This window comes from Stenella coeruleoalba (assembly GCF_951394435.1).
Source record: "Stenella coeruleoalba genome assembly, chromosome: 6".
NCBI classification, from domain to species: Eukaryota; Metazoa; Chordata; class Mammalia; order Artiodactyla; family Delphinidae; genus Stenella; species Stenella coeruleoalba.
The window spans coordinates 127667322-127680964 of record NC_137151.1 but is presented as its reverse complement, the minus strand read 5'-3'; the positions used below and the strand labels follow the sequence as shown (position 1 = coordinate 127680964).

General features: G+C 49.5%; 2 protein-coding genes across 6 annotated transcripts in view; both read right to left on the bottom strand.

The window, feature by feature from the left end:
• Window positions 1-4868, bottom strand: part of FARP2 (FERM, ARH/RhoGEF and pleckstrin domain protein 2) — a 92966-nt gene extending 88098 nt beyond the window's left edge. For 3 of the 4 annotated variants that reach the window (XM_079923725.1, XM_079923727.1, XM_079923728.1), the window contains exon 1: window positions 4787-4868. The gene's annotated coding sequence lies outside the window, so the exon portion shown is untranslated. The remainder of the gene's footprint in view (window positions 1-4786) is intronic. The other variant, XM_079923730.1, reaches the window with a different exon arrangement.
• A 1977-nt stretch (window positions 4869-6845) lies between these two features.
• The window catches only part of SEPTIN2 (septin 2), a 33379-nt gene continuing 26581 nt past the window's right edge, over window positions 6846-13643 (bottom strand). For both annotated transcript variants that reach the window (XM_079923927.1, XM_079923928.1), the window contains exons 12-13: window positions 11309-11411; window positions 6846-8851 (exon numbers count right to left, since the gene is read on the bottom strand). In XM_079923927.1, coding sequence (XP_079780053.1) covers window positions 11310-11411 — 102 coding nt within the window. In that variant the 3' untranslated portion in view covers window positions 6846-8851; window position 11309. The remainder of the gene's footprint in view (window positions 8852-11308; window positions 11412-13643) is intronic.

The window sequence follows — 13643 nt, the reverse complement described above, 5'->3', positions numbered from 1 at the left end:
GACGGCAGGGGTCACCTACAGCCGAGCCCTCTCGCCTTCAAAGAGAGAGCCGGGGTAAGCACCCACGTCTCCTCTAGGTGTTGCGCTTGTTCTTGCTTCTCAAATAGTGCAGTTAAAATAAAAACTAACATTTTAAAACACTCTCTTTAGATCAATTTAAAAAATTGATTTCTTGTTCCGACACTGAGACTTGTTCCCCCCACACTCAGCTTGTGTTAACTATTACCAAGGCAACTGGGATCTGAACGACGCAGGAGGTAAAGTGAATCACGCCCAGTCATTTAAATGGCTGTGAAACAGCCAGCGCGGCTTCCTGCTTCCAGACACATCCCGCCAGTCGCAGGAGGAGGCGCCGTGCACCCTCACGCACGTGCCTCCACGGTGTTGTGTGGCACCAGGCAACGGACCACAGGCTGCCCCTGTGCCGGCAGTGTGACTCTAAAGCCATCTGCCTCGTTTCTGGGCCCCTACCTGGCACCGGCCTGCCAAGGTCCTAAGAAAGGCCCTCAGTGAAGTGCGGCCATGATCACAGCCTTCTGGGAAATTCGAAAACATATTCAAATTGCAATCGACTAACACTGCTGCCCCTTCCACCCCAAGTCTGTTTCTGTCCCTCCTTCCCTCCACGTCAGGCAGCTCAGGAGAGGACCCAGCTACCAGCACAAGGAGCCAGGGACACCCTTAGTTTGGGCTGAAGTGGAGACGTTTCAGGTGTTCACACTGAGGTGACCACCCGCCTCACAATGCAGCTATGGCTCCCGGAACACCACTGCCAGTCCCGTGCTTGCGTGCTGGAGGGTTACGGAACAAAGGTGCAGGGCCCAGGCCCTGCAGCAACATGAACAGACCCGATGGCACCTGGTGCTGGAAGCATGTGGGCCCTGGGAAAGGAGCAAGGTTTGAAACTCGGGGAGCCAGACGCACATTTGTGGGAAAATCATCACCAGACTTGTCAAAATGCAAGCAGAGTTCAGTACTCAGTAGTCAAAACTACACTTCTCGCCTGTCAGAAAAAAAAATTTATAATGTAGCAGTATGACTATAAATACACCATTGATTTTTTAACGTTTTTGAATGGAATTGTGCAAAACAGAATTTATCAGAACTCCTGCTTCTCCGAGACATAGCCGTGCTAGAAACAGCAAGTGTGAAACCATGTTTTATGCATCCTAACAATCACTAATAAGATTTCTGATCAGCCATGCTAGAGGAATCACCAAATTCTTTCTATTCTCTGTCATACGAAGAGACAACTAAAAAGTACATAGCCAAATGAAAAGTATTACAGAAGTGTGTCAGATAATTAACAAATATGCTATCTTTCTGGATTTAGTGATGTCTGTATCAATGGTCAGCTTTTTCAAATCTGTATCTTATTTACGTTTTCTCATTCTAAATAAATATCTGCAAATTAATTTTCAAATTGATTTTTATTTGTAACACTGTATTTTCTTAAAGAGGTCTCCTCCCCCAAACTGGATAAGTCTCAGGCCCCATAAAAATTGGCATCTGCCCTTGCCCCAGATAAAATTTGATTAGTTCAAACACTGATTGAGCACCTTGCCTCGGTATCAAGCAAGTCTAAGTCCTTAAAGATACGGGAGCCTGTAAGAGGGAGGAAATCCCTCCCGTGACAGTGGGAGAAGACAAAGAAGACAGTCTGTTAAAGGGCGGTAAGAGCCATGTGGAAGTGAAGTGAGGGAGCCTCCAGGAATCTGGTAGGTGGAGAGGGAGGGAGGAGACCTCAGCAAAAAGCGGGTGTCTGCACATCTGGTCCTCACAACCCCCATCGCACACATGCTGTCCCGTCTCCGGTTTAAGGGACCCCACGTGGCAAGTACACAATGATCTAGAAGGGGAGACCACTGTGGACGTGGCCCTGACCACTGCCTGCCGCAGCAGTGGAAGGCAGGAGGCACGAGGTAACACCGAGGAAGGCAGCGCGGCTAGCCTGGCCAGGACGGCCCTCCGGGATGAAGCAGGAGCTGGGCCCTGCGGGGCGACAGGAGACCAGCTGGACAAGAGCAGCCTGTGCGCAGGCAGGGGCTGCTGGGCAAGGCTGAGAGTGGCGGGGGCCCTGAGGATGCCCACGGTGGGTCGGGCTGTGGGGGTCTCGAGGGCCCACCTAAGAGGTCTGGGTGGAATCTCATACCTCCTTCTGTGCTGCAGCTGGGAGAGAGGGGATGAAGAAAGATTCGTCACTGCACCCGACAACGTCAGAGGGCCTTTCTGCTTTTGAATTTTAAAATGACTATAAACCAGAACACCAGCTTAGCGAGAAAACAGTCCTGTGACCCTAAAATAAAACTACTTACATCACTCCACCTTCCCTTCTGATCCTTGCCCATGTCCTCGCACATTTTTACATCCGTATAATTGCTGTGTACAAACTACCTCGCCTTTTTGGTTAAGACGTGTTTTTGAACATATTTCCATGGATCAAAATGGTTCAAATTTTGCTGGGAAGGAAGGATAGGAAGGAGATTGCCAGAGCATGTCTGCTGGCTGAGGAGTACTCTACCCCTCTGACATGCAGAGTTTATGTATCAAAGTTTGTTTTCAAAAACAAACTGGGATTCCAAAATCAAAATCTTTATCACATACGGCTAGCTGCTCTCCAAAAAGATTAGACGAAATTTACAGAATCACCAGAAACCCACCAAACACCGGCCTCTATCATATTAGGCTTTGTGGAACCCCCTCACATTTCTGGCACCCTGTTGCCAAGGTAAAATCTGGAATTGACACATATGCTACCGTGCAATCATGCTCTACACACGGGATCTCAGAGAGCACCACCAGAGTGACCTCGGCGCAACATCCAGCTTTACAGGGGGGTTTCCCTGCGCCTAACGCCAAGCCGTGTGCAGGAAGCTCACGACCCCTGAGCAAATGAGGAGGTGGCAGGCTTATACGAAAGCAGGTGAAGAAAAAACAGGAACAAACCTGAAAGGGCAAAAGCAGCAGCAACAAACACCTGTTACCGTCTCAGGATAGAGGAGGTGCTGGTGTGACTAGAGGCAGGAGTGTTTGGAAAGGAGTGGAACAGAATTCCTTGGGGCCCAGGGGATTTAAAAGAGCTTGCATGGAATTACCCATGCATCCACCTTTGCTTTCTCAATCCAGTGCATATCCTTCCCTCCAAGCAGGATAATTCTGCTTAAATACTGCGTACTTCTCTCTCTACTGTCTACTCAGATCATTCTTCCACCTGGTAATACAATGGCTAACACTTGTCAAGCACTTACTGTGTCCCAGGCATCTAGCTAACAGCGTTTCCACTGATGTTTAATCCTCACAACAAGTCTATGAGGCAGGTAAACTGTAACCTCATTTGCTGATAGGGAACCTGAGGCAGAGACAGATGAATGTATCATACAAACTTCCCTTTTGGGAAAGGATGCCCATGCATGTAAATGAGCCAGTAAACTTCTGCAGCTCCTGTCAGCGTCTGGTCCAAACAGCTCAGTGTGAACTGCTCACGGAGAATCTGCAACAAAGCAGGAGCACGGGGTAAGTAGGGCCAGGGTGTGACCCTAAACCGGTCACCCCGCTCCTCTGCTTCCAGACGGGGCCTGGGCACGTCTCCTCTGCAGATTGTGAGAGAACCAAATAAAATAACGGGCGTGAAGCGCTTCACAACCCTTCCCAAAGAGCTACGTCTGTAGTGTACAGGAACTCATAAAAAACTTTCAAAAAACAGCCGATACAGACAATGAACATTAGATGTGGCCTACCAGCAAAGGTCACTCCATGCCTGCTGACCTCAAATGTCCTCTCCCATCTCTGTGGCAGGAGAAAACTGCACACTGTCCACACACACAAGCAGCCCGCTGGTCCAACGCTCCTGACACCCATCAAGCACCTCCGCAGTCCTCCGCCGGAAGCGCCCTCACAGACGTGAGCAAAGGTACAGAGAAGAGCCACCCTGAGATGTAAATCTTCCCATCCTTTCACTGTGGACTGACATTATTTCCTTCAACGCACCTTGTGTCAATTTGTTTTTCACGGCAATTACTGACCAGCACACGAAAGGCCACCAGAGGCTGCAGCCATCATAGTAAACGGAAACGGGGGCATATTCCAGCCCCAGCTTTCACCGTCTGCCTTTAGAAGTCTCCCCACTGTCTGAGGAGCCGTTCTACACTTCATGGAGTAAAAACATTAACACCTGAGCTTCCCTGGTGGCGCAGTGGTTGAGAGTCCGCCTGCCGATGCAGGAGCCAGGGCTTCGTGCCCCGGTCCGGGAAGATCCCACATGCCGCGGAGCGGCTGGGCCCGTGAGCCATGGCCGCTGAGCCTGCGCGTCCGGAGCCTGTGCTCCGCAACGGGAGAGGCCACAACAGTGAGAGGCCCGCGTACCGCAAAAAAAAACAAAAACCAAAAAACAAAACAAAAACATTAACACCTAATACCGATTCCCGGCGTTAAGATACAATCTAAGGAAAGGCCAAAAAGGGCGTGGTCTCAGGCGGCGCGAGCTTTCACCTGTGGCTCTGCCGGGGCCTCCGCGCGGGACCCTCCCCGCCCACCCCCGGCGCCTCCACGCGGGACCCTCCCGCCCACCCCGGGCCTCCAGCGGGCAGGCTCCCCACACACGGCCCTCCCCGCACGGGGCCTGCCGCCCTAAGTAAGGCCTTCTGAGCCCGGGCGTGGACTCCTCTGGCCTCCCGCCGTCCGGAGGCGCCCGCCCTGCCCTGGGCTTCGGCCCACGGCCTCCGCCGCCCACCCCTGAGGCGCCGCCCGGCCCCTGCCTGACCGGGGCCCCGCTGCCCCGCACGCTCACCAGCCGCCAAGCCCGCGCTGTCGCCTGCAGCGCCCTTCAAATCCCTCGTCTGCTCCGCCCGCTCGCGACCGCCCGTAGGCCGCCCCCGCGCCGCGCGCCCAGTCCCTACCCCCCGCCCAGGGCTCCGCCCCCGCCCCCGCGGACGCGCCGCCGATTGGCCTGCGGACTCTGGGGCGGGGCCTCCGCGGCCGCGGCCTAGAAGCGCGGCACAGAATTCTGATTGGTGAATGGACCGGAGGAGGCAGGGCGAGAGGGCAAGCGCGGAGTCCAATGCAATTCAGCAGATATTCGGCTGGCAGGGCGGCGCGGGGTCCTGGGCGGGGCGCGGTTCCGGCTCGGGGAGGGGCGGGGCGCCGGCTCAGGGGGGGCGGGGCGTCGGCTCTGAGAGCAGGGTCCGGCTCGGAGGGCGGGGCGCGGTGCCGGCACGGCCATCTGCTGGCTCCCTCCACCCCCGCCCCTGGCTGCCAGCCTTCCCGTTACCTGCTCCACCCACCAATTGCGATCCTTCTGGGGCTACTGGTGTGGCCTACGGGCACCGATAGCCCCGTGAGGATGTGCTGAGGAGGAAACGGGCCGTGCTGGCGAGGTCCGAGGCCCTTCCAGGCTTCACAGTCCTCCTCTAGCCTTGTGGCCCCCACCCGGAAATGGAAACGTGACACCACGTCCGGAGCCCCCAGGCCCGCGACTAGCAGCAGCACACGCACCTTATTCGAAGAGGTTCAGTGAACTTCTACGCATCCTTCAAGACCCGGTTCAATTTGCCCTGGTCCTGGCCCCCGCCGCAGTCCCCGCGCCTCCCGGGGCAGGCCAGGAGCGCGCCCGCGAGCCCCCGCGCGTCTGTCTAGGGAGTAAACCGAGGATGGACCCGGACCCATCTAGGAGGGACTCCTAGGTTTCTGGCCACCGGATCAAAACCCCGACCCCTTACGTTTCCCAAAGGAAGCAGGAACAGCCGCTCCCCGCGGGGCAGCTTCGGATTCGAGACTCAGAAGGGCACTCCTGTCCCCAGTCGCTCCCTCCGAGCTTTTCCTCTAACTGGCCCCCAGCGACACCACCGGCAGCCCCGATGTCAGAACCCAGGCGCTGTTCTCGCTGCTCCCAGGGTGGCACACACACCCCTCGGCACGGAACCCCGACAGGTGAGCAGCGCCAGTGGGGACCCCGCAGGGAGAAAGCCTGGTCAGAGGCTGCGGGGTGTATGCTGGAGGGCCTGAGGCAGAGGTGCAGGACCTGGGGGAGGGAGGGACCTGGAAAGAAGGAACCAGAGACAGGGTTCTAGGCAGACACTGAGAAAGAAGTAAAGGGGCCCTGGGGTGGTCAGTGGAGTGGGCAGAGGGCCGGCCAGCCACCCACATCAGGCTTACAGTCCAGGTTTTCAATATTTCTTCTAGTAAGTTAGTAGTTGTTGCTACAGTGAATGAGATCCTTCCCCACATTTTCTATTTAGTGGGCAGACATCACTGAGCTCTCACTAGTGGTCATTTTTATCATTCACTTTAAGTAGATGATCAGATTCCCCTGTAACTATTTCCTTTCCAATCTTTATGGCTTGCTCTTTTGGGCTGGGATCACCGATACAGAGTTGTTGGGTACAGATGTTGGTGCAAATAATTCCTCCTGATTTTTAAAAAAGTTTATTTACTTATTTTTGGCTGCATTGGGTCTTCGTTTGCTGTGCGCGGGCTTTCTCTAGTTGCGGCGAGTGGGGGCTACTCTTCGTTGCGGTGCCGCGGGCTTCTCATTGCGGTGGCTTCTCGTTGCGGAGCACGGGCTCTAGGACACGTGGGCTTCAGTAGTTGTGGCTTGTGGGCTCTAGAGTACAGGCTCAGGAGTTGTGGCGCACGGGATTAGTTGCTCTGTGGCATGTGGGATCTTCCTGGACCAGGGTTCGAACCTGTGTCCCCCGCACTGGCAGGCGGATTCTTAACTACTGTGCCACCAGGGAAGCCCCCTCCGGATTTTTATACACAGAAAACGCAGGGCTTTCTCTGAATCTTTCCCAGAAAACCTTACACCTTTACCTCGTTAAGAGCCAATAACGAGAACTACTCACTTAATATCTAAACAATAGTGCTTTATTGGTAAAAGGTTAGTTTCAATGGATACAAAATTGCTGTGTAAAATAAGTTTTCAAAATACATTTTTATAGGTAAAGCTTATATCTTAGTAAAAGGGCAATTATCTATTAGGAAAAGTATTTAGATTCGGGCAGCAAAACAAACGGGAATTTAAAAGTCTTACAGTGTAGGTCCACCCACACCCCCATAACCATTAGGTGGCAGCTAGCACTAAGTAGTAGTTTTACTATATAGAGCTTACACCTACTACTTTTCAAGTGCTGCCACACCCCACCCCTTTTTAAAAACAGCTTTTACTAGCATAGTTAATAAATGACATAATAACCCAAATAACTAGCCTTGCATGGAGGGGCCCTAAGGTCATGGAACACTTTTTCTTGGTAAAAACTTTGCACAATGTGCCTAAACCTATAGCTCTTGACCATTTGCAATTACCCAACAGTGAAAGGGCAAAGTCAGGAGAACACCCAGTGATTTTCTGTAGTACACCTTGGTAACTAATATATTTCAACCATCTCATTTTCTTTTCTGTCTGTTGAATACAAAACCCCTCCTCGTCCTTGGAGTAATAAGCATTTTCTCCATTTTAACCTCTCTTGTTCTAGCAAAATGAGAAAACTGAACCAGCACCTGCTCCCTCCAGATCTTCTTTCATCTGTCACTTTTTGGAGACCAATTTCCCCACGTCAGCAGCAATGCTGGAAAAAAGCCAACCCCCAAGTGCATCAGCGCCCCTTTGAGTGCACGACAGGGAGACCAGCTACAAGGACAGGAAAGGGCCAAGGCCACAGGGCACAGGAAACCAACCAGATGCGGCTTCAACTGGCGGCACCCGTCAGCCAGCCCACGGTGCAGACCTGAAATAGCCTTCATTCTCTCACGATACATGGAAGGAAATGACAGTGGCTGAAAAAGGACTAGACAGCCTGCACACACAAAAACATTACTGCTATTTGCCTGAAAACCAGTCAGGAAAGCATCAGTTAAAGGGACGCCAAATCAGGAAAACCTGGCAGGCATTTTGGGCCCCACGGGGCTGAGGCCTCGGGGCCACCCACCCGAGGACCCTTATTTTCACTGCTGAGGCACGTCTCCTATACCTGCAGTTAGAGAAAACACATTAAAGTGCAGTATAAAAATACAAAAAGGCTGGTTTCTGCACAGATCAACTGTTAATTTTCCTTAAAAAGTTATTTTTTAATTTAGTTGAATAAAAATAGTTTGACTCTCATTGTGTAGGTAAGAATCTTAGTTGCAACATGAAAACTGCAGCTCACGTATACTTTGATTTTTCACGGCAAACTCTACAGAAAGTGGCTTGTGGCGAGGTCTCTGCATAGACCCAAGAATCCAAAGACTTGTTAAAAAATTCACCCCTAAAAGCCTGTTTTTAAAAAAGCTATTTAAGTATAAACATGTATCTCACTGGGTAATTCTGTTTCGTTTGGTGAACAGATAAATGTGCAGATGGACCAACAGTATTGAGTTATAGCAGCAGAACTGGTTTCAGGTGTTGTGCTCAGACAAAGCAAGACAGCTAACCAGGTGCCATGACTTGGTGAGAAATGGCCTTGTACCAGGGCAGCTCTCATCTTTCTGTGTCACTAGGTCCATGTCTCTGCTACTCAGGAACATTCTGGGAACTCTGAATGTTCTAGAAATAAATCATGATTAGTCGGTTAGGCCAGCCAAATCAAATTCAACTATTAACTATACATGCTGACTGGTCCCTGGGAATCAATTCTAACATTAGTGGTCAGTTAAGGTGGACAAAAAATGGAAATGGAAAGTTAACCTCACAAAATGTAAAGTATAACATAATGAAATATAAATGTTAAGGTACTTCATACAAAATAACACATCAAAAGTTTTTAAAAAATTAAATTCTCAGGCACAGGTACTGTAAAATGTGGACAGGCACCCCTCCAACAGTCTTGAAAACACGCAGCTGTGTTACTTGTCAGAATGTTATCTTGCAAAGTGTTTTCTGGAAAAACAAAACACAACACATTTAAATGGGAGTGATGCAATGCCTGCTGCTTGGACCACTGGTAGCATTATTTTCCTGTGTAACAACAAACGGCACAAACTGAGCAGAAGGTGGGTTCTGAGGACCACAGAGTTGACTAAAATCAAAACGTCACTTATGAAGCTCTTGGAAATCAGGAGTACTGCAAAACTGAAAAGTATACAGAAATGCAGATTAATTTTATGTACCAAAAGTAGAATTCTCGTAATTCCATAAAGTTTTAAGAAAAGCAGCAGCAAGATCAGAGAGTGAGCTAACATCTATTGCTCCCTCCTGCCTCAAATGAGCCCCACCCCTCAGGAGTCCGTTTCTCTGCCATCATTTCCCATCAGGCAGCAAACCTGCCCAGGCAGGACTGCCCTGTGCGGCCAGGAGGTCCATCAGTTGACATGTGACGTGACCACAGGCAGGTAATTTTAAACCCTTGCACAGCGTCCATGTCCTCACTGGGCAAGTGCGAACTCAGCACGTGCCCTCAGGACCTTCCTAAGGTTTCAACGTGATGACGAAAGAAAAGCAACCAACTCTGACCCAGGTGGGCTTCTCTGGATGCTCCCTTTAAAAGCAACTGGTTACACTGTACATGTGTATCTGTGTCTTTCTGTGCATGTATTTCACAACTAAAACCTTTCCCAATAAGCCGCAAAGGGGCAGGGGCTTTGTTTTGGTGACCAATGCCCCCAGCCTGCCCGCCCCGCCCCACGTCCTTCATCACCTGTCCCTGTTGTGGAAGACTTCTGACAGGTGCCTGACCTCCGGGCCCCTTACCTCCCATCTCATTGGTCCTGCAATGTGTCAGCTCAGCCTGCAGTCACTCGGGCCATCCCATCGCCTCCTGAGGGACTGCATCGACGCTCACATGCCCTACAATCAGGTCCATATCCCAGCTCTGTGCCAGCTTGAACTCCGACTGGCCCCACTCCACTCTTCCACGGAGCAGGCTTGCCTCCGCCCCCACCCATGTAACTCTTCATTCTCTGGTCCTCATGTGACTTCACCTCTCCCTCCTTCCTCTTGGAGGTATGGAAGCAGCCACTGGACAGCTCTGAGTGTCCCCCTGTCCACAGGGTACAGGGGAGCGGACATTTGCCTTTTCCTAGTCTCCCTTCAAGCAGGGAGGCCAACATACACCCCGCCACACAGCCACACGCGCCACTGATCCCCAGCGGCTGGAGCAGAGCTGTGGTGAGGAGCAGCAAGGTCACCCTGGCCTGCCTGGCATACTTCTCCCTCCCTTGACCCCACCTCTACTTTTAGTTGGCCTAAGCTGTTCCGGTAACACTTTGAAGAGATGTTTTCAGCTTTAATAAATTTCAAACTGTACGACCAATAAAAGCTACTTTATTTCTTCTACTGCTGTGAGACAATAAAAACAGATCCTGGTCTCTGCCCCCAGCCCTGGCACACAGCCCCTAAAACCCTTTCATTTGCTAAGTGGTCAGAGCACCAGGTGCACCTCTTGTCCTGATACTTGGTCCTTGACCTCTGTTCCTGACACAGGGCTCCTGAAACCCATGTACCTTCCCTGATTTTGTGCTAATAAGGGAACTCTGTGGGTTGGTCACCAGAAAGACCAAGCCATGATGAGAAGCTTGTCATTTCCAGCCCTGTCCCCCACCCTCCAGAAAGGAGAGAGAAGCAGGAAATGGAGTTAATGACTGATCATACCTATTCGAGGAAGCCTCCTTTAAAATCCCCAAGGCAGGGGTCTGGAGAGCTTCTGGGTTGGTGAATCCATCCAAACCGGGCAGGTGATACACCCAAACTCCTCAGGGACAGAGGCTCCTGCACTAGGGACTCTCTTGGACCTCACTCGCCCTGTGGGTTTCTGCATCTGGCTATTCACCTCTGTTCTTTATTATATCCTTTAATAAATGTGACCTAGTAAGCAAAACGTTTCTCTGAGTTCTGTGAGCCGCTCTAGCAAATTACTGAACCCACGGTGGGGTGGGCACCTCTGATCTCTAGGCGGTCAGTCAGAAGCAGTGGTGACAACCTGGATTTTGGACTGGCATCTAAAGTGGGGGGCAGACTTGTGGGACTGAGCCCTCGACCTGTGGGGTCTGACAGCATCTCCAGGTAGATGGTGTCAGAACTGAGACTGCAGGACCCCCAGCTGGTGTTGTGGAGCACTGCTCGGCGCAGGGGAACCTCCACACATTTGGTCACCAGGAGTGAGGGCACTCTGCGTGGAAGGGGACATACAGGAAAGGAGCACACAGCAGGGAAGAACAGTGTTTTTCCCTACGTAGGAAGGGGAAATAGTTTTTCCATTACAATTGTTACTCACACTTATAAGCTTAGAAAACACGAAAACCCTTTACGAAACAGGAAGCGTGGAGCAGCTTCCGTTTTGAGGGGCAACCTCTATCCTTTCGGGTGGACACGCGCCTGCTCTACAGGCCTGGTCGTTACCTCACACGTGGTGCCCGTGGACCGCGCTGTCGCCATCCCCACCCTGCATCTGCATCTGCATCTGCGCCTGCATCCGGGCAATCATCTCCTGCATACGGCGGAGCTGCGGACACGAGATGAACACACCGTTGGTTCTCGGGCTCTGCTGTCCCCAAGCAGGCTTTACGGGGGTCCTGTGATTGCTAGTACTTAAACGTCTGTGCTCTCCCAAAACATGACCATGAGTTAACATACAAAAAACTCTTACAAACCAGTAAAAGGACCAATGGCTCAACAGAAAACTGAGCAAACGATATGAATAGGCAATTCAAATAAAAAATAAAAATTATCAAGAAACAGAAGAAATAAGAAAGACAACATGAGACAGTTTTTGACCTAAAAAGATAGGAAGGAGTTGCCACTACCCAGTGGGGAATGTGCACTAAAGGGGAGTGACGGGCCCAGCTACTTTGGGTGATTCAAATGGTGACTCTTCACCCTCCTGCATCCCCATCACTTTTTTTTTACATTTGTTTCATTTATTCTATTTTATTTTTTCTTGCTATTTCTTTTTTAAACATCTTTATTGGAGTGTAATTGCTTTACAATGGTATGTTAGTTTCTGCTTTACAACAAAGTGAATCAGCTATGCATATACATATATCCCCATATCCCCTCCGTCTTGCATCTCCCTCCCACCCTCCCTATCCCACCCCTCTAGGTGTTACAACAAAGCACCAAGCTGCTCTCTCTGCGCTATGCGTCTGCTTCCCACTAGCTATCGGTTTTACATTTGTTAAGGCATATATGTCCATGCCACTCCTACACTTTGTCCCAGCTTACCTTTCCCCCTCCCCATGTTCTCAAGTCCATTCTCTAGTAGGTCTGTGTCTTTATTCCTGTCCTGCCCCTAGGTTCTTCATAACCATTTTTTTTTTATAGATTCCATATATATGTGTTGGCACATGGTATTTGTTTTTCTCTTTCTGACTTCACTCTGTATGACAGACTCTAGGTCCATCCACCTCACTACAGATAACTCCATTTCGTTTTTTTTTATGGCTGAGTAATATTCCATTTTATGTATGTGCCACATCTTCTTTATCCATTCATCTGTCGATGGACACTTAGGTTGCTTCCATGTCCTGGCTATTGTAAATAGATGAGAATTGCTACTCCAGATTTCTTTTGATTTCCATTTGCGTGGAATATCTTTTTCCATCCCTTCACTTTCAGTCTGTATGTGTCCCTAGGTCTGAAGTGGGTCTCTTGTAGACAGCATATATACGGATCTTGTTTTTGTATCCATTCAGCCAGTCTATGTCTTCTGGTGGGAGCATTTCATCCATTGACATTTAAGGTAATTACCGATATGTCTGTTCCTATTACCATTTTCTTAATTGTTTTGGGTTTGTTATTGTACGTCTTTTCCTTCTCTTGTGTTTCCTGCCTAGAGAAGTTCCTTTAGCATTTGTTTTTGTTTGTTTGTTTGTTTGTTTTTAGCATTTGTTGTAAAGCTGGTTTGGTGGTGAACTCTCTTAGCTTTTGCTTGTCAGTAAAGGGTTTAATTTCTCTGTCAAATCTGAATGAGATCCTTGCTGGGTAATCTTGGTTGTAGGTTTTTCCCTTTCATCACTTTCAACACGTCTTGTCACTCCCTTCTGGCTTGCAGAGTTTCTGCTGAATGATCCGCTGTTGACCTTATGGGGATTCCCTTGTATGTTATTTGTTGTTTTTCCCTTGCTGCTTTTAATATTTTTTCTTTGTATTTAATTTTTGATAGTTTGACTAATATGTGTCTTAGCATGTTTCTCCTTGGATTTATCTTGTATGGGACTCTCTGTGCTTCCTGGACTTGACTATTTCCTTTCCCATATTTGGGAAGTTTTTCAATATCTCTTCAAATATTTTCTCAGTCCCTTTCTTTTTCTCCTCTTCTTCTGGGACCTGTATAATTCGAATGTTGGTGCGTTTAATGTCCCAGAGGTCTCTGAGACTGTCCTCAATTCTTCTCATTTTTTTTTCTTTACTCTGCAGTAGTTATTTTCACTATTTTCTCTTCCAAGTCATTTATCCATTCTTCTGCCTCAGTTATTCTGCTACTGATTCCTTGTAGAGAATTTTTAATTTCATTTCTTGTGTTGTTCATCATTGTTTGTTTGCTGTTTAGTTCTTCTAGGCCCTCATTAAACGTTTCTTGTATTTTCTCCATTCTACTTCCAAGATTTTGGATCATCTTTACCATCATTATTCTGAATTCTTTTTCAGACAGACTGCCTATTTCCTTTTCATTTGTTAGGTCGGGTGGGTTTTTACCTTGCTCCTTCATATGCTGTGTTTCTCTGTCTTCTCATTT